The sequence below is a fragment of the Chanodichthys erythropterus genome, chromosome 6 (assembly GCF_024489055.1).
Source record: "Chanodichthys erythropterus isolate Z2021 chromosome 6, ASM2448905v1, whole genome shotgun sequence".
Lineage (NCBI taxonomy): Eukaryota > Metazoa > Chordata > Actinopteri > Cypriniformes > Xenocyprididae > Chanodichthys > Chanodichthys erythropterus.
The window spans coordinates 30,812,887-30,827,725 of record NC_090226.1 but is presented as its reverse complement, the minus strand read 5'-3'; the positions used below and the strand labels follow the sequence as shown (position 1 = coordinate 30,827,725).

At 34.2% G+C, this 14,839-nt stretch overlaps 1 protein-coding gene across 3 annotated transcripts in view; it reads left to right on the top strand.

Annotated features, from left to right (window-relative positions):
- Positions 1–11,524, top strand: part of camk1b (calcium/calmodulin-dependent protein kinase Ib) — a 68,165-nt gene extending 56,641 nt beyond the window's left edge. For all 3 annotated transcript variants that reach the window (XM_067388602.1, XM_067388600.1, XM_067388599.1), the window contains exons 6-12: positions 651–777; positions 3,225–3,300; positions 3,437–3,549; positions 3,818–3,896; positions 6,152–6,239; positions 6,370–6,511; positions 8,484–11,524. In XM_067388602.1, the coding sequence (XP_067244703.1) occupies positions 651–777; positions 3,225–3,300; positions 3,437–3,549; positions 3,818–3,896; positions 6,152–6,239; positions 6,370–6,511; positions 8,484–8,581 (723 nt within the window). In that variant the 3' untranslated portion in view covers positions 8,582–11,524. The remainder of the gene's footprint in view (positions 1–650; positions 778–3,224; positions 3,301–3,436; positions 3,550–3,817; positions 3,897–6,151; positions 6,240–6,369; positions 6,512–8,483) is intronic.
- The last annotated feature ends 3,315 nt before the right edge of the window (positions 11,525–14,839 follow it).

Below are 14,839 nucleotides of genomic sequence, written 5' to 3'. Positions count from 1 at the left end.
CAAAAATGTCAACAATTCTGTGTTTTTCTGTCAATATGGGGAGCTGTGTGTACAAAAAAATGAACTTAAATGATTTTAGCAAATGGCTGCAATATAACAAAGAGTGAAAAATTTAAGGGGGTCTGAATACTTTCCGTACCCACTGTATATATATCATTCATGCTTCTGAAATAAGTCTCTAATGCTCACCAAGGCTGCATTTATTTGACCAGAAATACAACAAAAATAATAATTTGTGAAATTTAAAATATTAAAATGTAATTTATTCCTGTGATTGTAAAGCTGAATCTTCAGCATCATTCCTTCAGAAATCATTCTAATATGTTGATTTGGAGCTCAAGGTACATTTACTGTCACTTTTAATCAATTTAATGCATCCTTGCTAAATAAAAGCTTTAATTTCTTTCAATAAATAAATAAATTAATAAATTCTGAGCCCAAACTTTTGAACAGTAGTGTAAATAGTACATATCTTTTTTTTTTTTTAAGTAATTATTCGCAAGAAGTCACTTCATGTTTTAGAGGTGTTGATCAGCCCTTACAAATTTGCAATGTCTGATCACCTAACCCCCCAGTAAATGTTCATATTACATTTTGTGTGCGTTGTATATACCACTCACACCTTTTTGTGTGTCCGTTTTCTGTTGCAGCCGGAGAACCTGCTGTATTACAGCATGGACGAAGACTCCAAAATCATGATCAGCGATTTTGGCCTGTCAAAGATTGAGGGTTCGGGTAGTGTGATGAGCACAGCATGTGGCACTCCTGGATATGTAGGTAAGACACATCTCCATATGCAAATATGCAATTCTGAATTGAAGAGAAAATACACATAAAACAACTACGAATATGAATGAAATGTTCTGCCTGGATGTGTAATTTAATTCCAGGTGGAAATCTTGGTCTAACATCAATGTTTTCTGATTTTATAACATTCTGCAGATAACATCTGTGTTGTAAGAACTTCTGGATTACCTATGTGCACTCATCTCTTTTCCTTACCTCTTGGAAGTTTTCATGTGTAACACTAGCTATAGCTTTAGAAATGACTGGTTGAAACTGGTTCCCTGGGCACCCAATTCTAAAGAATATCCTGTATGTGTGTCAGGGAGATTAGATGTGGCTTATTTATACAGAAAAAGTGAGAAGTGAAACTTGGGTATAAGTATCTTGCCAACTATACATGGATGATTGTAGAAGAGCAGGCAACAACATATCTAAGAATGTATCTATAACAGTATTCTCATCTTAACTATTTTCAGTTTTTCTCCAACATCAAAATTAACATAGTTGTAGAATCTAACAGGAAACCCTCAGAGTTCATATGGTCATGAAAAACCTGGAAAACTCATGGAATTTTAAAAATGGCAAGGCCTGGAAAAGTTATAGAAAAATAAATAAACCATGAAAGTTTTGGAAAAGTCATGGAAATTTGTTTCACCAAAAAAAAAAAAAACAAAAAAAAACTGTGTAATATTCCCGCAGGTTTTGTGCTTATAATAGGGGAAATTCCCGCAAACATTTATTCAATATAGCATGTAGGTAAATGAGGTGGGCTTTCCCAGTCAGAATATTATATCAAATCAGCCACACTGCAAAATAATGCAGGTGCATTTTGAAATGTTTTAACTAATCTAGGGCTGTGACCAACTTTTTTTTTTCTTGGTAAATGAGTAATCAGTCGATTTTAATCTGATTTTTGTGTGTGTGTGTGTGTGTGTATGGTAATGAAAATAGACCTAAGTGAACAATAGTCTTTAAAATGACTTAAAATAGATAAATAACAATGTGGCAATAATAATTGGTTCAAATAAAGTATCAAAAGCAAGTATCATATGGTTTTATTGAACAGCACTGTTAAAATACATAATGTACATACTATAAATGTAATCATCTTTTGTATTATAATAAATGGCTGCAGAGGGTACCAATGGCCTGGTGATTGTTGTTGTTACACTTTACAGCATGATCAAATCCTTGTTTAATTCAACATTTAATTCAAAACTTCACTTTATCTTTAATATTTGGCCTTTTCTTTACGATAGAAATATAACATGTAGACATCAAAACATGCAAAGTCGGAGCAAGGTTTTAAACTTTTGTTTTGAAATCACGATGAACAAGAATGCACATAATTAGAAACATATTGAAGTATTCACCTGTGTTGGCTTAGGATTATAAATGACTTGCATTACAAATCTGGTGAAATGGCACACGATGCATTCTCAGATGAATGTTACAAGCAGCCCAAACTCGCAGCATATGCAGAGATGTTTGTTAACTGAGCTGCTGAGATGCGCTCCACGAATTTACGTCATAGCACATATATTTATTTTATTATCACATACAGTTTAATACAAAACAATATAATGGAAGCACTGTAAAAGGTTTTGCCACAAACTAAACTCTGCCATGCTGATATTGAGACAGCTTAAACCTAAAATAAAACTTGTGGTTTACATTTTTTTACGATTTTACTCTGAGTGGCAAAGTACCGGCAACATGTAAGAAGTGCAGGTATGCAAAAAAAAGTGAAGGTACGCTAAAGATTCAAATATAGAAGGCCACTTCGAGCACTGGAGTGGAGTAACATCTGCCACAGTCGCAGCTATTTACTTATTAAAGCAAGCAAACAATTAGCATCAGTAATTCATTGAGTTAAGATACGCTATGATAAATCTGATTAGATTTTTTTCTTATTTTATATGTAAACATAGACTTTCATGGAATATTAGGTCATGAATATTGCCTCAAAATTCATGGAATTGCATTGTGGTGACGATGATCCTCTTTTGGGTTTCTTGGGTAAACTTATTGCCTTTGGGTTTCCAAACCAAATTAGGGATGTCGATTAAAATAATTTTAATTTGTTAATATAATATAATCAATTAAATATAATAAATTATATTAATTATAAATGAATTACTAATTAAAATTATTTTAATTGACAGCTCTAATTTGGTTTGGAAACCCAAAAGCAGTAAGATTATTAATTGCAATTTATTGCACATAGCAATATTTGAAGTGAGGTGGTACCTCAATTATTTGGAGAATTTACATATGGGTCAAGGGGAATAATTAATCATGTTATTTTTATATAATTAATCACAATTTATCAGGTTAAATTGTCAATAGTTTTCCTACCCAGTGGGTCTACTTGCTAGAAAGGGCTGAACTGATAAATGTGTGAATTGATGTTAGATCCCATTTACTCTGATCTTCAGCTCCTGAGGTTCTGGCACAGAAGCCGTACAGTAAAGCAGTGGACTGCTGGTCAATCGGGGTCATCGCTTACATCCTGTGAGTATGACTACTGCTGCTGCTTTTACATTTTACACTTTTCTCCTTTCTTCATCTATAATTTCCTATGTTGTACCTGAACTGAATTTGTTCCCAAGAATTCAACTGGATTTACCATCTGTCCGTCTCTTCTCAGTTTATGTGGCTATCCGCCATTTTACGATGAGAATGATGCCAAGCTCTTTGAGCAGATCCTGAAGGCGGAATATGAGTTTGATTCACCATACTGGGATGATATCTCTGACTCAGGTATAGCACACACTTTCTGTAATATTTAATTTTCATAAGTTTCATGAAGTTTATTGCTGATAAAACATGACTTTTTTTTCTTAACCAAACTATAATGGCTGTCGAATATATCTGTAGAGTCAAAATATTACATTTATGTCTGAGAAATTTTACAGGAGTCAAAAACTAAATCTATTTTCTCTTTCTCTGACAATTGCATTGTTTCTCAATGACATTATGGAAACAGTTATGTCATGTTCTTAACTTTAACAATGTGCTCTTTTCTCAGCCAAAGATTTTATTGTGCATTTAATGGAAAAAGATCCCAGCCAGCGTTACACGTGTGAACAGGCTCTTCAGCACCCATGGTATGTGTTCAGACTCCGCACTGAGACTGATCTTTAAGAGTTATACTGTAAATCTCACATATAGCACTTTAATACTTTCTGTTTTGTAGTCTCTCATACAGCAATTTAAAAAATTATAGCTTACATACAGATATATATTGCCATAACTTTTATAGTTACCAGATGTTGTGATTTTACTGCTTGAAAAGGCAATGCGACATTGTCATGAACCATCATCTTTCAACCTTTCAAATATCTGTCAACGGATCCAAGAACATTATGAGTAACTTTCACTGTTACAAATGATCTAGAGCTTGTGGAATTCTTTCCAACAGCATCATTTATTCACCCTTGTGTCATTCCAAAACCATATAACGTTTTTTCATGGAACAAAAAAGGAATATTTTGAATATCGTTTATGCTGCTCTTTTCCATACAGTGAAAGTAAATAGAGGGGTGCATGCTGTAGAGCTCAGAAAATGACAATAAATCACCAAAAAGAAGTACTACATGTGATAGACGTCATCAGAGAAAAGACTTTGTTGTAAGGGGGTGTTAATTTTTTAAGATTACGAGACGAAATGTAAAAAAAAGAAAGAAAAAAAAAAAAAAATTATCTATCTATCTATCTATCTATCTATCTATCTATCTATCTATCTATCTATCTATCTGTCTATCTGTCTATCTATCTATCTATATATATATATATATATATATATATATATATACAGCTATGGAAAAAATTAAGAGACCACTTAATATTGATTTCTGAACTTGGAGTGGTCTCTTAATTTTTTCCATAGCTGTATATATATATATATATATATATGTGTGCAGGGATAAATAATTTGTAATATACACTGCAACATTTCATTAAAAAATAAGAATCGGCAATTTTGATTTTATACTGACTTTTAAGCTATTTTCTTTATGCGCACGGATAAATCATTTATAATAAACATTGAAAAAATACATGAAATTATTTAAGCTGTTATTCATTGAAAATCTGTCACAGCTTTAAAATCTCATTCATATATATATATACAGTATGGTTGACTACCTACTGTACCTTTTGAAGTGAGTCAAAATGTAGAGAGAAAGTAAGCTGTACGACTTTGGAACAAAAGTGGGAATAGATGATAACATAGCTTTGCGTTCTGGATGAACTGTTGCCTTAAATGAGCAGATTGGCAACTCAAAAAGATATTTTGCTTTTATTGGCACATACAGTTGCAAGAAAAAGTATGTGAACCATGTGCAGAATCTGTGAAAATGTGCAAAATTTTAACAAAATAAGAAAAAAATCTCCAGGTCCCAAAAATTCTTCAGTTTCCCACCATCTTTTGAATATTTGAACCCTTTCCAGCAGTGGCTGTATGATTTTGAGATCCGTCTTTTCACACTGAGGACAACTGAGGGACTCAAACACAACTATTAAACAAGGTTCAATCATTCACTGATGCTCCAGAAGGAAACACGATGCATTAAGAGTCGGGGGGTGAAAACTTTTGAACAGGATGAAGAGGTCCAAATTTTTCTTATTTCGCTTGAATATCATTGTTTTTCATTTAGCACTGCCCTTCGGAAGCAACAGAAGATACTCATGTTTCCCGGAAGACAAATTAAATACAATTTACCTTGATCTTCAAATTCCAAAAGTTTTCACCCCCCATCTATAATGCATCATGTTTCCTTCTGGAGCATCAGTGAATGTTTGAACCTTTTTTAATAGTTGTGTTTGAGTCTCTCAGTTGTCCTCAGTGTGAAAAGATGGATCTCAAAATCATTGTCACTGCTGGAAAGGGTTCAAATATGCAAAAGATGCTGGAAAACTGATGAATCTGCAGGACCTGGAGGATTTTTCTGAAGAACAGAGCTCAGTTTAACTGCTCAGAACAAACATGCGACTTAAGAACAACCATCACAAAACATAAAAACAGTCGTAGATCATCAGGTAACCACACACAGTATTGAGAATCAAGGGTTCACATACTTATGAATGGGGTTATTTTTATAAATTCAGCTATTTTTTTTTTTTTTTGTGTGTCTTATGGATTATATGTAAACATCTTTTATGCAAAATATCTTACTCAGGACAGTACAAAATAAAAAATAACATGCATTTTGTATTATCTCACTTATTTTGTTAAAATTATTAGCATTTTCACAGATATTGCAAGTGGTTCACATACTTTTTCTTGCAACTGTATACAACCAGATGAGACACTGTAAACTTAACAAAGGAAACTTGAACATGAATGTGTTTTGTACTTCAGGATCGCTGGAGACACAGCGTTGGATAAGAACATCCATGAATCTGTCAGTGCCCAAATCAAAAAGAACTTTGCCAAAAGCAAGTGGAAGGTAAATCCTTGCATATGAGTGTGGAAGGACCTCATCTGAGAAAGTTAATGTTTTTTATATATATACTATACTGCAAACTACAGGTGAAAAGCATGGTTTCTGATTTTCTTTCTCTTGTTATCATACACAGCAAGCATTTAATGCCACAGCTGTAGTTCGTCACATGCGCAGGCTGCAGTTGGGAACCAGTCAGGAGGGCCAACTGCAGTCCACCCTGCCCAGCCCGTGCCACGGACAGCTGCTGCTGCCCGAGGGAGAAGAGGAAGAGAGCTGTCAGTATCTAAACATGTCACATTTACATTTCCTTTTGTGTTTTTGCATGCCCTTTCATCCAGACAGACACTAGCATTAACTGCCATATTGAAGCAAACCAAATATTTACACTGAAACCACAATGGCTATCATATATCTGTCCATCATATACAGTGCTAAATTTGAAAAGTAACATTTTAAACAATATCTCAGTGAAAACAAAAACAATTTCCAAAGTGTTGACAAGACTAAGTTTAATATAACATCTGTTTAACTTATAACATAAAAGTAAGGTTAATAATATAACTTGGAGAACAAAAAGTTCAGTTTTTCAAATTAGAGTGGTGCAAAAATGAGTACACCCCACTGAAAGTCTCTGCAGCAAAGCTAAATTTTAGACTACAAATGTCTAATTTAACAAGAATTCAACCACAGGTGAGTCTAATTATTCATTACACAGATGTCCAGCAGACAGTTGACTATAAAAGGGTGTTAAAACCCCTTCCCATTTCATGCTGTCAGCAATGGCACCACATGGAAGAGAAATGTCACAAGACCTGAGAAACAAAATAATTTATTTACACCAGAAAGGTGAAGGCTACAAGAAGATCAGCAAAGCTTTACTTATCAGTCAGAATACTGCAGCAAAAGTGGTACAAAAATTTTAAAAAGAAGGAACTGCAACCATCTCACAGAGACATCCAGGTCGTCCACGGAAGTTAACACCACGACAGGAGCATCTTCTGATGAGCAGGGTTGAAGAAAATCGGCATGCAAGTTCACTGCAGTTATCTAAAGAAGCAGAAAGCCAAACTGGGGTGACTATTTCCCGTGACACAATACGGCGTACACTGCAGAGGAATGGCATGTATGGGTGCCGTCCACGAAAAAAGCCTGTCCTAAAGCCCAGGCACAAAAAAGCCCACCTTGAGTTTGCCAGGGCCCATGCTGACAAAGATGAAGACTACTGGGACTCTATACTCTGGAGTGATGATACAGAGATAAATGTTTTTGGAACTGATGTCTTCAAAACTGTATGGCGTCGCAAAGCTGAGGAATACAAAGAGAAATGAATGGTGCCTACAGTGAACCATGGTGGTGTCAGTGTCCTTATGTGGGGCTGCATGAGTGCTGCTGGTGTCGGGGAGCTGCATTTCATTGACGGCTTCATGAATTCACACATGTACTGCTCTATACTGAAAGAGAAGATGCTACCATCACTCTGTCCTTGGTCGTCGTGCACTTTTCCAACATGACAGTGATCCTAAACACACATCTAGAGCCACTGTTGGATTTCTGAAGAAGAACAGGGTGAAAGTGTTTCAGTGGCTCCTGATCTGAACCCAATCAAACACCTATGGGGAATTCTGAAGAGACAAGTGGAGCATCACTCTCCATCCAGCATCCAGTCTCTAAAAGAAGTCATTCTTGAAGAATGGAAAAAGATAGATGTTGGAAAATGTCGCCAACTTGTTCATTCCATGTCTAGAAGACTTGGTGCTGCCATTGAAAATCATGGAGGCCATACAAAGTACTAGATGTAGTAGTTTTTGTTGTGGGGTGTACATTTTTGCATCACCCTAATTTGAGTAAAACTGAAAAATGTATAATAATAATAAGTTATATTATTAACCTTACTTTCATGTTTTAAGTTAAACAGATTTTATATTAAACTTAGTCTTGTCAACATTTTGGAAATTATTTTTGTGTCATTTTTATTATTGTAATGTGCAAAAAATCTCATTCTCATTAGAGGAATACAGTATTGAAAATAATTTTAAATCATTTAAATCAGCATAAATTAAATAAAGTACACATACAACCATATAATGTAAATATTTAAAAAAAATTTAGTAATAAAAAATTAAATTAAATTAATTTCAGTTAATATTTGCAGTGATGAGGATGACCTTTTTGGGGAGAATTTGGGATGAAAATTTAAATAACAAAAAAATGTTAGATTTTGGGCTAAGCTTTCTCTCTCTTTCTTAGCTCTGCGGAGAGAAAATAGTGGCTGTTCTGAGGGCGTCAGTGAAGGGAATGACATCCAGAACTGCACCTACCATGTCCATCCTACTAGTCGGGTCTGAGTGTCAATCATCCTGCATTAACCAATGACTGACTGTTGTGTTTTTCCACTGGAGTCCTGCCACACCCCCAGTCTGGCCAGGAATACTGAGTAGCTCCAGCATCCTGGTGCCTCCACTTGGAGGCACTGCAGTGTAAAGAACCCAGGTGGGAATGGGGGCACTACTATTCCATTGGAGGGTTTCTGTTTAATGAGAGTTCGAAAAGAAAAGAGACAAGAAGATTGCCACTGGCGCTTCATGGGTAATATATGCTTTTGTGGGGCTGGATAGAGATTGGACAGTGTTTAACTGATTTTTCAACACCGTCTACTTTCATTTTTCTTTTCATAAACTAAAAGTATGCAGGCCTGTTTCCTTTTTTGATTCAAAATGCAAGTTGTTGCCACATTGGCTGTTGGTATGTGGCCTAGTTCAATACACATACATTTTGGATTAGGTTATGCTAAAATTGTCCATTTTAAATTCTCACCTTAAAATTATTAAATATTCTTTTTTTTTTTACATCCATGAGATTCGACATTTTAGTTGTGTTGCCACATCTCAGTTGCTTTTCTCTTCCATAAGAAGTGCTGATTAAGTGTAAATTATATTTTAGTCTGTATTTGAAACATCTTTTTTTTAACATTTAACGTCTTTTTGCACACTAAGTCTACTCAACAGTTCATGAATTCATTGTCAGTATGTTTAAGAGCGTCTTTCTCGCTTCAAATGTTTTCTGTGGTGCCTTCATGGATTCAGTATCAATGTTTTACTTTTTTTTTTAAATTTGTTCAAACATGTTTTGATTCATCTTTTTAGTTGGGACTGTTGAATGCTGGACACGTTAAAACATAGCTGTTTATCGTCAAGTTCACCTACAAGGCATATACGGCTATTCTAAGCTATGCACTGTCGGTGGATGCTTTGTAAATGTCTAATGTTTAATGCTGCCATCCTGTAAATACTGCAAAGCTTCTTCTTTTTTTTTTTTGCAAACCCCTTTCTATTACAACATTAAAAGTACTCAGGGGAGGAATAGAAATCAGAGAATTTTGATATATTGAATGGTCGTTTTACAAGAAAAAAAAACTATAGGATACCTAAAACATGTCACTACGAGGCTATGGTCCAAATTATTTAACTATATTTGACAATTTGGATTCTTTTCAATGTTGGAACATGTATGAAAGTAACCTCATTAAATGACATGAATGTATGACTTGACTCTAATTTTATTGTTTTGTTTTGTTTTCATTCACTCCCATCCAGAAGTTTAAAAAACAAAAACATTAGATGGAAAAGCTGTTTCATAAAAAAGGATAAAAATAAAAATCTTGTCACAAAAAAGGAATCTCCAGATGTTTGCGGAAAGAGTTTTCCACAGGTTTGTTGGAAGATGGTGGTTTTCCATAATGCATTGAAAGTTTTTTGTTTTGTTTTTAGGGTATATGATTATTTTCAAAGGTGTATATATGCTGTTAATTGCTTTGGATGAACATAATATATAGTGCTAAATTTTCAAACAATACCAAATGTTGTAGATTTATTGATATTGTAAAAGTACATACAAATATCATGTAAGTCTCAGTGCTGCTTGATTTGTGACAGCAGTTTCATAGACAATTTGTCATCTGTCTATAATGTTTGGAATGCTTGTTGGAAGGTTCTCATCACAACATAAGTAGAACCATGGGTTAAACTTTTCATTCTGGTGCTGAACGGCTTTCAAAGATCTGCAGAGATCTGTTTACTAATAGACTTATATAACTTAAAAAAACAACAACTAAGAATTATATATTTTAATAACCAATTATAAGATGAAAACAAATGGTGGTTAATTTCAATTGTTTTTTTGTTTTTTGTTTTCTATATCTGTATCTGCTTTCTGAATTTATTTTAGATGTGTGGTGAAGGATGAAATTAAAGTTTAAAAAAGTATAAAACGATTATAGTCAAAGGCAAGGTGAAGAACATTCTGTCATGTGATTTTGCCTGCAGTGTTGCTTACGCAGACTTCCTGTATTGATCAAGGTGCCATTGTGAGATGGTGGGTCAACGAATAAATTCAATTGAACTAATCAGTTGTTGCTGTGGTAGCCCTTTACATGCTGTGGCGTTTTCAGAAATATATGTATTGATTGTATTTTGCACAGTAATGCACAGATTGCAAAGTGATTGTGGTTGAGACAGTGGAAACGACGACATACATGTTGATATAGTCAGAAGCAAATGATTTAAGCATGTTGTGGTGATTTATGTACATACATAAAAAGATTATTGTAAATGCACTGATATGTTTACTCAGAAATATATTCTATTGTTAAATGTAAAGTGCAAAAAAATAAGTTTACTACTTAAATTTAAGATCAATGTAAACCTCTAAAAAAAAAATCTTGGCTACATGGCACCATGGAACCAACGATAGAGACGGGGTCATGATTATCATAAACCAGCTGTGTTTCGAGTGGAATACAAGTGTGCTGTGTACTGCGTACTTATCATTATATACTATATACAGCCTCATATAATTTAAAATGGATTGTGAAACAGTTTAGGAATGTTATTATGCATTTCTAATTCAGTTTTGTGTAACTTTAGATAATCAGTTTTAGTAATAAAAAAAAACATCTTGAGATTAAAGTTGTTAAATTTTGAGAATAAACTCGTTAAATTACGAGAAAATATTTGTTAAATTATAAGAAAAATGTCGTTAAATTTCAAGAAAAAAGTTGAGATAAAATGTGAGAATAAAGTCATTAAATTACGAGAAAGTTGTTAAATTACGAGAAAATATTTGTTAAATTATGAGAAAAATGTCGTTAAATTTCAAGAAAAAAGTCGAGATAAAATGTTGAGAATAAACTCATTAAATTACGAGAAAAAACTCATTAAATTTCGAGAAAAAAGTCGAGATAAAATGTTGAGAATAAAGTCATTAAATTATGAGAAAAACGTTAAATTACGAGAGCAAATTCGTTAAATTACGAATTTGTTCTCATAATTTAACTTTTTTCTCGTAATTAATGACTTTATAATATTTAATAAAATGTTGAGAATAAACTCATTAAATTACGAGAAAAAAATTGTTAAATTTCGAGAAAAAAGTCGAAATAATTTCAATTTATGTAGACTTTTTTCTTGAAATTTAGCAAGTTTTTCCTCGAAATTTAACAATTTTTTTCTCAAAATTTAACAACTTTAATCTCAAGATAGTTTTATTTTTTTATTTTTGCTTGGCCCTAATCCTCTTCCGTAGTTTTAGCTATGAGACAAAATTTGATTTAAAAGTGTCAAAAAATACTGCTGTCAAGTCATGTCCATTGCATCATGGGAAATAGCAGGCTATCTCATGCAGTGTGCTCTGCTGTATACTGCACAGTCAGTATTCCGTACATGCCGCTCTCACTACTCATACTGCACACCGCACAAATAGTATGTTAGTATGCCATTCTGACTATCCCTGCTCTCTTTGACACAGGAAAAAAGAGTTGATAGCTACCTCTCTTCTGAATGCTTTCTACAGAAGTTGTGGTTTGCATTTCTTTATTTCTTTTGGAACAGTATCTTGGAACAAGTTTGGGAATGAACATGGTGTGAAAATGTAACTCAGGATAGCAACAATATTGGATTTACATTCTGCATATTAAAAAAGTACCCCATTTTTCCACACTCCTAAAATATATTTGCAAATCCAAACATTTGTATCATTGGCCTTAGTAAATATGCAAAATGAATTTCAAGGGCTTGACTCTTTAAAACAAATTTTAGTCTATTAGTCTATTAAATTAAGTTAGATTAATTCATTTCTCTTTCTAAACATTTCTAAACATCTAAACAAACGATTTCTAAACCAAAATGAGATTTATGTCAATTTCCGTAATGTGTTTAAATTGTATTTCAGGGTAGTCTTTGATTTGATTTGATTTGAAAAAGAAATGAAATAAATAAATAAATATATATATATATATATATATATATATATATTAATTGACAGTATGTTGTGTAAATATGTATAACCATTAGAATATACATACTGTGTTTAGCCTTTTTGTAAGACTTGTAAAAGCTGTTTTGAGCCATTATTTGTATGGATGCAGTGCATCATAGGTATTTACTGTATTATTTGTAATGGAGTACTGCTCGATATTGGCGCCAACGATTTGTATTTTTAAAACATTTGTAACTGTAAAGTGGATTAAACTTTCCTTGTCTATGCACTGTTTCTGTGTGCTATCTAGTGTGTTGAATAAATGAGAATCACAGAGAGAGAGAGAGAGAGATGAGTGGAAGGATATGGTAGAAGTGAATAATAGCAGGTTATGGTAATATGCCTACTCAAGCATGTTTTTAAAGTGGTTTCCTGCACCACAGTGGAAATTCTTTGGTATTCTTGGCCTATATGCCAGAATATCATGTTATATAAAAATCACTTAATACATGCATTAATTTGTACACCTAAGCCCCATTTTTCAAATTTATGTCATTGAATTAGATACAAAATATATTTGTGTTACAAATGTTACTCTAATGCTGTTTTTTTTAAGTGTTTCAAACATTACATTACCCAAGGCTGAAATTTAAAATTATAATTTTGTTATTATTTACTCATTATTGTTACAAAAAGACGGTAATGAACACAGAAAGTGAGGATCCACTTGCAGTTTAATGAAAAAATGCAATCCAAAGTCATAGTTCGAAAAACAGGCAGAGGGTCAGAGTAGAGGTCTGCTACCCGGCCCAAGCCCGACAGTTCTTGAAGAACTCGTGGGTTTCGGGTTAAGGTTTCGGGTTCGGGTTCGGGTTCGTAACTAAGAAAAACGATATATTATATTAGCCTGGTGTGCCGTCTTCTGTGTTGTGGTCGAAAGAGCGTGCGAGAATTGGAGCACATTTATAATTTATATACTGCGCCCTAATTAAACAGTGATGAAAATACTTTTGTGTGCAAAAACAAAACAAAAATAACGACCCTGCCATTCTCCTGCGCTACTTTCGTTGCAACGCTTCCAGGTTCTTCGTCAGAACGCAGACTTAGTATTGGCCGGCGCCTTTTATGTGAGCAGCATGATGCATGCGTGTGATGCTGACACAGACAGGAGCTGGCCAATACTGAGCCGACATTCAGATGTAAACGCAGAAGCTCTGAACTGCATCAACTGCGTACGAGTCTGACAGGGTAGAGAAGAAATTGTTGAATAAAATCCTTATTTTTGTTTTGTTTTTGCGCACAAAAAGTATTCTCGTCACTTTATAACACAAGGTTGAACCACTGTAGTCATGTTGACTATTTTAACGATACCTTTAATACCTTTCTGGACCCTGAATGATGGTAATTACGTTGCTTTCTATGGGGGATAAAAAAACAACAACAATCTTGGATTACTTCAAAAATATCTTAATTTGTGATCCGAAGATGAACGAAGGTCTTACAGGTGTGGAATGACATGAGGGTGAGTAATTAATGACAGAAATGGCATTTCTGGGTGAACTAACCCTTTAAGAAATGAGATTCAAGGATCAATTTAACCACTTCAATGCTTTTTTCTAAATTAAATGCAGAAAGTTATTACACACAGACAGTGCAGTCTGGTGCACAGTAAGTTCACAGCCTCAAACCAGCGATTCTGTTCCGTTTCGTGTCAGTCAACACCTCCTGCTGGAGGGTGATGAAAAGATTTCTGCCTGATTTCTTCCAGTCTGGGGTGAGTTACCCGAAAGCATCGTTAGCCAACTGTGGTCGTAAATCCCTTTGAACTCTATTGGTAATGACGGAACTTGCGACCATAGTTCGCTTTTGGAAACGCACCCCTGCTCATTCCATCTTCTTAGCTTGGTGTCAACACCAAGAGACTGCAACCAGTGTTTTCTATCAGACCTCTGCCTTAATGCTTATCTTCTTTTTTTTACAAAGGCAAAAGGTTCCCACAATGTCTGAATGGAGACCACCCTGTAATGACCATATTATATTGCAAGCTTTTTCAAGAACTCTGGAATAGATCATCTTTGACTTTGTCATTTGCTTCTTGATGTCAGTCCTCTCTATATTTTTGTTCTGTCAGATTTCAGGATCTTACCCCATTGCATCACCTAATCGAAAGCAAACCAATTTATTCATCAAAACATTCCCTTCCCCTCATGCGGTTTTCTTTTGTTTCTTACCGCAATTTCTTATGCTCCCTCCTAAAGCAACGAAGTCTCTGTGAATGTGTCTGTGAAGTTTCAGCTCAAAATACCCCATAGATTTTTTAATATTCATTTTTTTTAACTGCCTATTTTGGG